Source organism: Podarcis bocagei, assembly GCF_964188305.1.
Source record: "Podarcis bocagei genome assembly, chromosome: 5".
NCBI lineage: Eukaryota > Metazoa > Chordata > Lepidosauria > Squamata > Lacertidae > Podarcis > Podarcis bocagei.
Window position 1 is genome coordinate 83,154,337 of NC_138129.1, and position 13,749 is coordinate 83,168,085.

Here is a 13,749-nt window from a genome sequence, read left to right on the forward strand (position 1 = left end):
CAGGCAAAAGCATGATGGGGGTTGGTTGGGGCGGGGCGAGGGGAGCTCGAGGGTGCGATGCTATTGGCTTGGACGGTTCAGAGCGAAGCGTGTTTGTGTGTGAGAGTGCGCGCGCGTGGGGTGGGGGCGCCCCTCCCTTTCGGGGCGCTGCTGCTTTGAGCCACCGAGCTTCTCGGCGGCTCCCCTTTAGTGCCTTACCCTCGAAGGGGCCGGGAGGCATCGGACGGGGCGAGCGCCGAGCTCGAGGAGGCCTGGCGAGCTGCCCCGGGTGGATGAAGCTTTGCTGAGGGAAGAGTGGAAGTCGCCCGCCCTTCTTCGGGGGCTCCCCCGAGCCCGGTAACGTGGGGGGGGCTGCTAATGGCCGGGGGGGGAGTTCACAAGGGGGGGGGTCCTTTGTGGGGAAGGGCGAGGAATCCACCGCCTGACACCCGCGCGGTGGCGGTGAGGCGAAAACACGACGGAGCAGCTACGGTGCTTGTTTGTGAGGAGAATACAGAGAGTCGGGGTTTTTCTTTTTTTTTTAAGGGGAGCCATTTTGAGGAAATCCTTACGGGGTCAGGCATCGATCCGCGTGAAGCCCTTGGCTGAAAGCGGAGCTTCTTATCGATAGACAGTATTACAATCAGCGCCAGGTGTGAGGGAGTTTTCCAGCAAGCTGGCCACACGTACCTCCGTGATGTCTCTAGGGCTAGGTAAGAGAAGCAAGGCAACCCTCGGAACACCAGATACAGAAAAGCAGCGAAACGAGGTTCCCTCTTGTGTGGGAGAAAACTTGGGGGCTTCTGCCATCAGTTTAGGTATTTAGCTGTAGGCCCTCTTTCCCTCCCTTGTACTTTTCAGGTTTTGCCATCCCTCTGTATTGGGTGCCACTTGAGTTGCCTCCTTGAAACTCCCTATTCATCTTTGCTTAAAGTTGCATACAAATATCCCAGTCTCAGTGTGGTATTTGAGGCATAAAGAGGACCTACTTCAACATCCGAACAAGAATAATTGGGCAGTGTGCCTTCAGATTGTTTCATTGTAGGAATGGAGTGTTATAGGTGGTTGTCATTTTCCCTAAATGAAGTTGCTTGTGCCTGTGTGTAAAAAAAGGATTAAATACTCTGCAACTATTTCAACAAGTGTGTTCTTATTTATATTGTGTTGTTCAGTACTGGATTAGTATTATTTTCAATGATTTAATTCAATTTTATATGGGTAGCATTTCATCCAAGCATACAGAAATAATTGTAGGTGAACCACAGGGAGCTGAACTGACTTGCCATCTGTTCAAGAACCATAAGTAAAAAGCAGGTGTGCCCATTGCCAGTCAATGAGGCAATTATTGGACCTCATCCATCTTTGGAATTTACTGGCATCCCCATAATAACCACTTGAGCCCCCTGAAAAGTTGCTTCTGAAGATGGTAGGAATCTCCTTTGAAAATGCTCTCTGCACCTTGATGAGTCTCTTCAGGTCCAGGGTTTAAACAACTTTATTTTTACATATATTTATATCATCTAAACCAGCTTCAAAGATTGCTTACGGGAATAACTTATTAGGAGATGGACTGTTAGCACATCATAATTCAATATGTAAATATCCTATTGGTTTCTTGTTTTAATTTTTTTAGGCTGCCTTTCAGGATGAAGGAATGAAGTCAGGATGAAGTCTAGGAAGCTGCAAATATTAAATGATAAAATAGTTTCAGTAACATAACCTCATTTAAAAATACAAATTGCAAATATCAGAAATGACAATTTACACCACATTTTGAACCAGAACAAAAATTAATACTGATCAGTAAATCTAATAATAAACCAATAATCATGTTCAAAAAGATCATCTAGTCAACAGTCATACAAAATACCGTAAGTAAGACTTTAGCCCTTTTAGAGACCAGAATGGGGCTAACTGTAAATCCCTTGGAAGGAAGTTTCACAGATTAGATTCATTGGGGTTGCCTTGCAAACTTTTTGGGGATGGGGCATATTTGGAATTTTAAGAAAATGCCACTAGTGCCAGTCACAAAATGGATGCTATGAAGCCATGGCATAATACAAAATGGTTGGCATATCAAAAAACCCAGAAAGAGACAGGACCGCTAAGTCGTGCAAAGAAACACCTTCTCCAACAGTGGGGGAAGAGAGAAGCTCTTTGCACTTCTTTGTTCAGAATGGATGGGAGGATGGTTGTGCAATCCTGGCATCCAATGAAATATGGGCATGTTTCAGGGTGTGTTTAGTGTAGGAGAGGCTCAGTCAGTGTGCCTGAGTACGAAGAGCAAACATTTTTTGTGCTTATTGTGGATTTTTTAGTGGATATTTACAGATACCTTTTGTGGGCACCATAGGAGAAACTGGCAGGTGTGATGTTGCCTTTGGGCATCATGTAGGTTACCTACTGTGGGGCCATGGCAGAAAACGCTCTAGTGCCTGCCAGTCTAATGGATCTTAATAGTAGTCCAGTTGATCTTTGGGCACAATCAGGTTCAGGTGGGGGTAATCAATCCGTCAAATAGCCCAACTTAAAGCGGTTGTCAAAGTGAACATTTTAAAATGTATTGTTTAACTTCCGTTTGCTTACTACCTACTAAACAGGTTTTCATTGAATATTATAAAATGGAGTTATGTACTAGGCAGAGCTTTCTAAACACTGCGTCGCGACAAGTTAGTGTGCCAGCTACAGTACGTAGGTGTGTTGTGCGAACACTTCCCGCGCTCCTCCCGGGGCTGGAAAGGGGTTAGTTTAACCTCTGGTTTGCTAGTAAAACTGAATTACTGTGTCGCTGAATGATGCATGTTTAAAAAGTGTGTCACCAGCATGAAAAGTTTGGAAAACTGTGTACTAAGGAATACAGTATGTGACTTTAGGAACAAACTTCCCACAGTCTGAAGCAGAGATAGAAAAGTCTTTTTCACTTTTTATGGGAAAAGATTTTTAAAAAAATGTAGCTGTTTGGCAGTGTTAAAAAAACCACAAACGTGTTGCAAGCCAAGCTTGAAATCTCCTAATTGAAATCTAAATGGGAGTCATATTGACAATATGTATCACATTAGCTTAAAATTTAGTTATTAAAAGTGTTTATTAATATTTTTTAATGATAGAGCTAGTCCTCATTACTCCTACTTACAATTATTCATTTATCATAATGTGCCAAGTGGTTTATAGCCTTTGGTCACAATCCAACACACTGTTGACCATTCCTAAGCCTATTGAATGTAGTTGCCTTAGGTATGCTTAGCTCCATCTTTGTGCATGGTCTTTTTCTTGCTTGTCCTCACAATTCTTGGAGGGCAATTAAGGGGGTTGTTCCATTTTATAGTAATGGAACTGATGCTGAGAAATAGCATTTTGCTGTCAGGCTACATGTGAATCTAACTGAATAAGAATTAATAAAACACATTAATTCTGTCTCCTGAATATCATTATTTATGTTACGGTAGTCCGTATGTTTCTGTGAGTTTTTCAATGTTGGCATTTTTAAAATGTTGGCATTATCATTATTCTATCTATCCATGGTAAAGCTGGAGGGAACTTTAAATATGTGATGGCAACACCTCCTGGTGTAATTTCAAGACACTAAACAATAATGCCTCTGTGTGTTACAAGTTTGCTGTAGAGAAGCAGGACTAATTGAGAGATACTGCATGTTCTTTTGGATGCTCTTTGTTTGAAAGTTCTAGCCTTGAATTTCTGGTTGAATTGACTTCATTAAATGATCCCTGTGTTGTGCTGTTGATGTTGTCTCCCTAGTTCAAATATGCTCTGGGGACATTAATGAGCAAAGTGCTAATTTAGAATTCATTCCATGCTAGTTTAGGGCCAGATTAGGCATTATGTCAATTGCATGAATGCAATTAAAGTGCATATTTTTAATATATAAATAACAGAAGGAGTGGTGGTAAGCAGCATTTGGACCACAGGGGTGGCAGTGAGTAGTTTACAAAAGTTTCAAACAGCATCAACTGATAATGACACTTTAAAACACAACAAAATGTTAGTGTGTTGTGTAGCTCTCCATAAGGCCAGACTAGCAGCTATGTCACCTTTGAGGATTTTCCATACCACTATCCCCACCCAGCATTCTATGGATACTGGGCATATTCAGCCCTTATGCGACTGTTTTTTAATATCTCCCATTTAGAGGCTTTTCTTTTAGCAAAACTTGTACATCTGCAAACTTTGAGCTTTACCTGAGTCTTCTGATACCTCCCATCTTGTGCCGGGGTTTTGGCTTCAAGAAGATTCATTATTAGACCACTGTTAGTTTATTCAAATTGGTCCCCCCACAACTAGATGTTGCTGTGCATCCATGATTGTGTGTGTATTTCCTGAGCTTGTTCCTGAGGAGTTTGAAGAAGCAAAAGTTAGCATCGTGTGTGGGTGATATGCTTTTAGTTATAGTGCTTTTTAGCTTAGTGCTTGGGAGGTCTTCTTGAACAATTTGGGATGGGACCTGGGGGCTCTTGGGAGGGGGGGAATCCCAAATCAAGTGCGGGAGGGTCCACCTAATTTTGGAAGATTTCCCCATTATGCACGAGCCCACCATATCTCAAAAGGGACCCTAAGGTGTGAAGGGGACAGAGCCCCTTATGGTATCCTGCTTGGGAAGTAATTATAACTGGTCAGTGATCAACTTTTGTAATTGAAGCTTAAGGAGACAGACAGGGTGCTTGAAAGCACGTGTGGTCTTCTCTGTGGCAGAAGTTATCATAGAATTGTAGAGTTGGAACTGAACCCTGAGGGTCATCTAGTCCGACCCCCCTGCAATGCAGGAATCTCAACTATATGATACATGATGACAGATGGTCATCCAACCTCTGCTTAAAGCAGCGTTAACTGAACGGGTCCAATAAGTAATGCATGCTTCTGAGAGGAGGTAGTCCTGGTTGACTTGAAGGTGATGGCTGTGTTACTACTCTTTAAGAAAGCCACACTGTACCGTGAGAATTGTAACTTGTCTTGTTCAAGAAGGGGATATTTGCCTCTGAACAAGATGTCACAGTTTTAACTGTCAAAATTCAAGACCATGTGCTGTAACTCTGTTGCAAGCCTGATTAGTAAGCAGCTGCTTGGTGACATGTCTGAAAGATGGGGGGGGGGGTCAGAGAAGATGAGTCTGGATCAGGTAGATTCCACCTGATTGGTGTGGCAAATGACAGTCTCTGATTGGCTGGAGGTTCTAGTCAGTGAAGAAAGGGCAGTTAACTGTCACTGTGGAGAAATAACATCACTTGAAAAAATCAGTTGATGGAGGTTTGAGGTAAAGGCCAGCAGAGAAAGGTGGCGTTGGATAGAGGTGAAGTTGGATAGCTTGAATATTAAGCTGTTCCTTCTTGGTGGGATGACTATATTTTGCTGGTGAAGATCAGAAGAAGTGGGCAGGTGTTGGGCAAAAAATGCTTCTTACTAAAAAGTTTCCATAAGTTTTTGAAAGCAGCTAAACTGTCCAAGCAGTCAGAAGTACAGCTGAGGCTTTGGTGCCAGAGGCAGATTGTACCCAGTAGCTGAAGTGGGTTGTAAAATATTTTTTCTGGAGGTAAAATCCTATTGGAGGCTACTGTCAGCTATAATGTCTCTTGAGTCCTTAGAAATTAATAAAGTACAGGAAAGACCCCAAAATTTCCTTTATGTACAAAATATCTCTTTAATAATTTTAGTTAATGGTTCATTCTTCCTTCTGTGTTGGTGCCAGTCTCATGCTTAAGCATATTATATCCACAATGAGGTTTTAAAAGCATTTTAAGAGAATGGGTGGCAGAGGAAAGGGATCACACTGAAGATCTCTGAGTTATTGTTGCAGGGAGTTCCATAGACACTGAAAGATACAAATTAAAGAAGCACAAATATCTAAGCTTGTGTTTATAAAAAGTGGGTAATCCTTTCCTATATGGTTTTATTGCTGCTTTTGAATATTGCTGTTCTCAGTGGTGAATGTTATTGATTATATAGTTATTTTATTGTAAACTAGAGAACTGAATAGTGAGCTCATTATGATCTAGTCAATGTTTAAATTCCAGATAAAGTTATAAAAATCTGAAATATTGGAGATGGATGTTCACAACATAATCTAACATCTGGCCTAGATGCCGATGTACTGTAACATTCAGCCTACCTTCATGGACGAAAATTTGGAAATGCCACTAATAAAGTACATTTAAGTCTGACTTCATTGGAAATAGCTCCGTACTGAGCATACAGGAATTTAAAAGTGCTATATTTTTCCTGGGTTGTGTACAAAATGTGAAGCGTGTTTATCTTCAGTAGTGATTTTATGAGAGGTATTTAATTTTGCTTATAATGGGATTGCATAGTCATCTGTCTCTGATTACTAAATGTGCAGTTTCAAATTTGACATTTGAACAGGTAGTTTGGTTTTGGGAAGCACTCTACAGTATATTGGCTTCAAATCTTTTGAATACTTTTGAAAATCTATTTTGGTTAAGTTAGAGATGAAGATTTGTGATTTGAGGGCTAGAACTTTCAAGTGGGCATGATTGTTCACACATTCTGGGTTGTTTTAACAACTCTGGTATTAAAATGAACCTAGGACAAAGTGTTGCAGTATTTTGGAGTTTGCTCCCAGTTTTCTAGCTATAGTACTATATAGGGTTATGCTAGAGGAAACTTATGGAATACTTGTTGGGAAAGTAAATTGGTATCTTACTGCTGACTTGTACAGTGATACCTTGGGTTAAGTACTTAATTTGTTCTGGAGGTCTGTTCTTAACCTGAAACTGTTCTTAACCTGAAACACCACTTTAGCTAATGGGGTCTCCTGCTGCCATGCCACCGGAGCAGGATTTTTGTTCTCATCCTGAAGCAAAGTTCTTAACCCGAGGTAATATTTCTGGGTTAGCGGAGTCTGTAACCTGAAGCGAATGTAACCTGAAGCGAATGTAACCCGAGGTACCACTGTACTTACATTTTGTGGTGGAGTGAGACTACCAATATTACATCCATTTGCATAGATGCTTTGAATATATATATTTTTGTAATATGTTTATAATGCACATTTGTACTTATTTTTAGTTACACCCAATTCCCTACACAACCTTTTTTATTGGCTGAGATTCAAAAAAAAATTAAACTTGTTCCATGAGCTTGAGCAGGACTTTAGACTTATTTTTCTTGAGCAGCAGCCCCCAGTGCTATGCAATAAACTTCTTTTGAAACTGAGTGGCATTTCAAAAACATTTTGTTACTTGCCATGGGATTTAGCCATTGAAAGATGGCCAAATAAAAATTTTCACTGGGCTAGCACAAACTAGTTTCCTGGACCTAGTCTTCTGAGAGCTGAAACATTGATTGTATTGTAACATTTTCTTGTAACTGTTTGAATGCAACTGAATGCAACAACTCTAAATCAGCTTATTGTTTAGTGGCTTTTAGACTTTGTTGTTGCATGGATCACTTGAAAATTGCTGGGGGTTTCAGTGTATCACCTACTAAACTTATCTTTTCAACAAATCAAAGCACAAACAACTCATTTTAATATTTTTTGTGATTGTCAAAACCAACATTGTGGGTGGTATTTAAGTTTTATTCAGAATAAACCTGTTGAAGTTGATGAATGTGACTAAGTTAGGACCATTAATTACAATGGGCTCACTATGAGTACAAAATAGTTGAATACCACTATTTATTATTAAAATCTTGAGCCCTCTGTCAAAGCCACAAATAAAGGCCCTTTTAACTGGTAAATTCTTAGGAAATACTTTGAAAATAATGAGCCTCAAGCTAAAGTGCTGTTTAGTAATTGACCCCTGATCAAAATTACCTGTATTTCTGTCAAGGGGAAAAATAATAAAATAGAGGACCATCTAGAGTTTCTCAACTGTTTCACAATCTTTCTTAATAAACTATTTGACAACCTTTGCTGTACAGTCATACCTCGGGCTACAGACACTTCAGGTTGCAGACTGCCAAAACATGGAAGTATTGGAATGGGTTACTTTGGGTTTTGGCGGCCGCGCATGCACGGAAGTGCTAAATCGCGCTTTGCGCATGTGCAGAAGTGCCAAATCCCAACCCGTTGCGAACACTGCAGGTTGTGAACATGCATCCCACATGGATCATGTTCGCAACCCAAGCGTCCACTGTCTAGTTCATAAACCAGAAATTAGCATCATGCCCACATGCTTGCTCCTATCTCAGGGGTCTGCAACCTTTAAGACAAAAAGAGCCACTTGGACCTGTTTCCAAAGAAAAAAAAACTGGGAGCCGCAAAACTCGTCATTATAAAAATAACTTTTTTGTCACTTTTTTATCATTTCTTTGTTTGACCCCCTCAGAATTACTCCTCCTCATAGAAATAAATGTTAAATTAACAAGTTACCTTTTTTGTGTGTGTGTTCTTCACTCCCCTTCAAAACAGTGACCAGCGTACATGCCCCCTTTCAATACAGTGACCAGCTTACATGCCCCTTACAATGTGGCGGGCGGGCGGGAAGGTGACGTCGGGACGGTGCGTGACTAACGCACGCACCGCCCCCATGCGACGTCACAGCCAGTACAGTGCCCGCCACAGTGGGGAGTGTCAGGGCGCACAATGCGCCTCCTCCCCTCGCTAGTATCCGCCCCGGAGCCGCGGCAAAGGTGTAAAAGAGCCACATGCGGCTCCGGAGCCGCGGGTTGCAGACCCCTGTCCTATCTCATACATCGGGTTTGGAAATTGTATTGTGGTTTAAACAACTCACCATTTCCTATTATGTCTGAAATATTTAATCATGGACTCACAGCTGTGATACGAAACTAGAATGTAATGGGAAAATTTAGTCTAAGCAGACCACAATATAAGCACCAGAGTCAGTGTGCAAGGGGGGGGGAGAGTGTAGCATGACACTTATTCCTGGCTTAATATACAGCTCTAAATGCTGCCAAAATGATGAGCTCTTCTCTGTCACCAGTCAGCATTATATTTGTTCATTCTATTAGTAACAGAATTGTTCTGTTGATTTCTGAACCACTTTTTTTTTTTACTGTCCATTTCATGATGCACAAATATGAAAATCACCTGGGAAATGCTAAAGAGTTCTGTGTTTGTTGAGCTCTAGCTGTAAGATCAGCACTAGCAGCAGGAACACCTGGGAGTCTGGAGAGGAACATAACATGTTCCTCTGCTGCTACCAGCCTCAACTGGAGGACAAATGAGGAAGCCAACTATGAACCATCTGGCTTAGTTAGAAGATCCTTCTCCCTCAGAACGGTTTTAAGCCTGGTTACTACGATTTAGAACTAGCAGCATGAATTAGATTTTATTGCCCTGTTAGATTTTATTTCGTTTTATTTCACATGCTATGGCTGTTCACTTTTATCATTCTAATCGTATCTGACTATGGCATGGTTCATCTATAAAGAAAATGATTATCTTGAATAGAAGCAAAACAATCATTTCAGCAAGAATTCTAATAAATGAAATAACCATCATGTGATTAAAATACCGTTTGAGTCAGATGTAAACTCAGTTGTAGGCTGCTTTTCAGGGTAACATGTAAAGCTGAATCTAAAGCTGCATCCTTGAAAGTAAATCTACCGGTAATTGAAATTGGTGGGGTTTTTTCAAAATAAGCACGTCTAGAATTCAACTAGAATTGAAACTATGTCACAAGTAAAGCAAATGATAAAACGGTATCTGTACTGTATTTGGCATCTTGAGCTAGAACTGAAGTATGAACCAAGAAATTCTCTTAAATGATGACTTATATTTAGTTATGAAGAAAAAGGGCATGGGTGCATAGTTGTGTGTGCTAGTCACAATTATTGAGCGGTTTATGTATTTTTGTACTTGGGTATCCAACCTGAAAACAAAATATAAGATGAAAATTGACTTATAAAACAAACACCCCCTATTTGCATTATTTGTTTAAGATTGCTCAACAGAGTTACACTTCTTTTTTCATTGGCTGTGGATTGTTGTGATGATAAATACATAGTTTGAAACAATAGCATATTTTGTTCTCTTTGCAGAAATACAACAGATTCAGCCACAGATACAGCCCATCATCTTATTTCTGAACATTTAAGTGGTATCTGACAAGGAGCTTCTTTTTTGTTACTAAAGAAGACTACTGCAACAAGAACATACAGTTTATTAACTCCAATTTGCTAATACACTAACTGGGACTTTGTCGTAAAGCACTTCCTCATAACCTACTGGCTGCCCTGCATGCAACATACTAGCAATTGTCTTTCCTTCTCATCATGCAACTCAGTGGAAGAAAATGTTTTGTTAAACATGTGTGAAGGTCATTCATTTCATGTTCGTTACAGGTAAGCATGCTTACTAATTTTTTTAATATATACTTTTAAAAGGTTAGCAAAATAAGGCTTGCAAGTAAATTGCACGTTACTTTTTCAAAAGACTTCATAGACCCTTTTTTAGCACAGTGGTGGGGACTTCTTTGGCTCTGTTGGTCAGATCTTTATCTGGTCCCACTTCCAAGGACTAACTTAGATAGTGGGTGGGATAACCTGTCTGACAGTGATTTGGTGTCAGAGGATTGACAGGTAGATTGCCCCTGCCAACTTGTCAAAATCTCTTGTGCATTGGTTTCCAAACACCTTACAGCCAGCTGTTTGGTGGGACCCACAACACAAGGGAGTCAGCCAATTATGTGTTCAGAAATTTGGGTAGCCTCTGAACATGGGACAGCCAAAGTGTTTTCTCCAGTGGTTTCCACCCACAACAGCAATGTCTGTTGCACACTCAGATAGAAAATACTTGGCAATATTTTTATTGAAAAGAGCTTTCTGTGAATCTTGTGTTGCATTCAGACCAAGTTAGTTAGGTTATCACTAACTCAAGTGACTTCAGTGGGACTCAAGTACAACTAACTTGGTCAGGATCCAACCCCTTCAGTTTTAATATCTTCTGATTTTCCTTCTTGAATGAAAGATAATACATGAATCTGTTCTAAACAACAGTAGCGTTCCCTGGAACATATATTTGTTTGTTGGCGCTTCTCACAACTTGTCTGGGTATAGCAAATAGGTATTCAGGTGAGAGCCACTCATTTGCTTTTTTTTTGCTCCTTATTCCTTCCTTGCTATGTAGTGTCTACTGTGGCAGTTCTCTTAGAGAGAGAAAATCAAGAAAGCTGCTATAGAAGTGGGTTGTGTTCCCTCTGAATAGAAAACTGAGGTTTTTTGGTGATGGTCAGTCTCAAATAACCATGCAGTAATAGCAGCAGAAATGAAGAAAGATTGCTGGCCAAGCAAGTAATTATCCTTCTTTATGAAATGAACAGAATTGTTCTAGAAAGACCAATTGTATGCATCTGATTCTGTACCTCACCACATGAACCACTGGATCAAATGCTTAGAAAAGGATCAGTTATTTGCAAGCCCTATTAAAAGCAAATGAAATCTGCCTTCAATAATGAGCACATAGATTTGCTTTACTTTGTTAGAAAAGTCTGCTAAATGAATGAGGAAATACCACATGAATTGCCTCATAGGGATCTCAGTGTGCTATTTGCTGCTCAACTAGGCAGTCCTTATCCACTACACAATTATGTGCACAAAGCCATACATATTCTATTTCTATTCCTTTATTGAGTGGGACTAATGCTGGCAAAATACTCTAGTGATGTAAAATTAAGTTTCTGGATTTTGTATGACTACATAGCTCCTTTCCTTCTAGATGTATATGACCCATTTGCATTTTACTTATGTATTACTTTTTTATTCTCCATACATAAAATGAAAAACAGATATAGTTCCTGTAGCAACAAGCAGTATACCAATCAGAAACTCTGAACTCTGAGTAAATGTAGGTTTAGCTGCATGTGATGAAAAGCAAGTGTCTAAAGACAAGTCCAAAGATAGAAGTTTCTTTTTACTAAGTTCAGTAAAAATATGCATATGTTTATCAAGACATGACATTAGGCACCTACGGTATATTTGGTAAAAACTTTATTAACAGAAGAGGAAAGAAATGTTGGGAAAGACACATAAATGGGAATCTTTTAAAATCTTTTAGAAAACTGAAAAGTGTTTTCTCTTTAAAGGTCAGGAGAAGAAAAATAGAAATGTGAAAGGAATACAGTAGACACTTAGAGAAGCTTTTGGTTTGACAGAGATAATGGAAAAAATAGATAGTGCAAATAGCTTGCACTAATTATTTTCCAACATGTTTAAAATCTGTAGGTTTTTGCTCATCGAGCTTATGCACCTCCGCATGTGGGTAGATGCAAACATTATCTTTTGGACATAATGACAGTGCAGGGATAGAAAGTGCAAAGCATTCTCATATACTTCTATTGCATCTTAAACAGAAAATATGGCCCAGTTTCTTGGTAGCTTAATATAGAGGTGGACAGAAAGTTGACCTCTATCTTCTAGTAGATCTCTGGGTGTTTTCCAGTTGATCAGCAGAGATTTCTAACTCCTGATTATTTATCAACTGCAACACTAAAATGACACCCCCCCCACCCATTACCCTGTTGAAATTAACAAAGCTGGAGCAGCTGAGGTTATCAAGAATGGGGTTTTCTTTGGAAGAACTGTGAGCTCAGCTCTGGTCTCGGAAATAAATCCCTGGGGTCAGGATTCCTTAGTTCTAAACACATGCTTTTGCACATGGCTCTGGTTGGCTCTTGGAGAGTATGTAAAAAATGAAGTATATCCTGCAAGCCTGAAGTTTGCTCATCCCTGACTTAAGATGCATGCATGGTAGTGGTTGGGAAACAAAGACACTTGCTAGCATTCACATTCTTTCCCCCAGTTGCTTAAAATAATTTAGGACTAAATTATTACTCAGAAGTACCCAGCTCCCTGCATTTAAAAGAATGAAGGAAAAAAATCATTTTATAAGAATTTAGAAGCTTAAAAAAGAAAAGATGGAGAAATTCTAAAAGGAATGGAGGCAAAATAGGCAATGTGTTGTGATTTATGAGACCAAAATTGAAAATTATATTTGAGAAACACTTTGTTCAGAGAAGAATGATTCTGTTGCTTATATGTAGAACCAAAAACATTAAGATTAAGCAGCAGTATGTTGGAAATACTTACACAGAATCTAAAAAACTGTCATGTGGTAAGTCAGGACATTATTTATCTTGAAATGTACAAACCAGGAGAGTTATCTTTTTTCCAATCAGCATCCTTAACAATATATCCTTTTACTGAGTACTGGAAGAGATAGTGAAAAAATGAAACTGCTTTTATTGTGACTATTTGATGAATTCCTAAAAATGTATATATTGCTCCCTCCCACTTGATTTTTTTTGCATAATAAGCATTTTATAAGGTTTTAGAAACATGCATAGTGCAGGTGTAAAGCATTTGCTCAGCTGCTAATGCTGTTCCTGTAATTAAAAGCAAGTTGTATCTTACCTCAGTTAAGGCCCAGCTTTTAGATCCAATGAGATATCTGTAAATAGCTTTTCTTCCCAAAGCTGCTTTGATCTCCAGTATGGCATACCAAAAAATTGCCTTCGCACAATTGAACTCGAGTTATTTGCTGTTATCGCTTTGTAACAGTAAACACCTCATCTCTGCACCCCTGCAAGCTCTGCTCTTGAGTCATAAAAATACTTCCAGCATTGTGTCTATCTATCCTTAAGCCACTTTATGCATATAATATAATTTTCATAAAATTCTGCTTCATTTGACTTTGTGCTTTAAAATCTTTATTAAAAATCAAAATCTACCCATTACTTAAAATGAAAATTCAAGAAAGGATAACCATAAATTTATCATGCTAAGTGATAGGAAAACCTCTACATGTTGATGAGCCCTATACTTTCTAAATGTCAAGTTAAT

The 13,749-nt window shown here is 39.4% G+C and overlaps 1 protein-coding gene across 4 annotated transcripts in view; it reads left to right on the top strand.

Moving 5' to 3' along the window:
- Positions 1–99: 99 nt before the first annotated feature.
- The window catches only part of GPSM2 (G protein signaling modulator 2), a 36,211-nt gene continuing 22,561 nt past the window's right edge, over positions 100–13,749 (top strand). For 2 of the 4 annotated variants that reach the window (XM_081194397.1, XM_081194396.1), the window contains exons 1-2: positions 101–336; positions 9,952–10,254. In XM_081194397.1, coding sequence (XP_081050523.1) covers positions 10,242–10,254 — 13 coding nt within the window. In that variant the 5' untranslated portion in view covers positions 101–336; positions 9,952–10,241. Of the gene's footprint in view, positions 337–9,951; positions 10,255–13,749 lie in introns of all 4 variants that reach the window. The other 2 variants (XM_081194399.1, XM_081194398.1) reach the window with 2 other exon arrangements.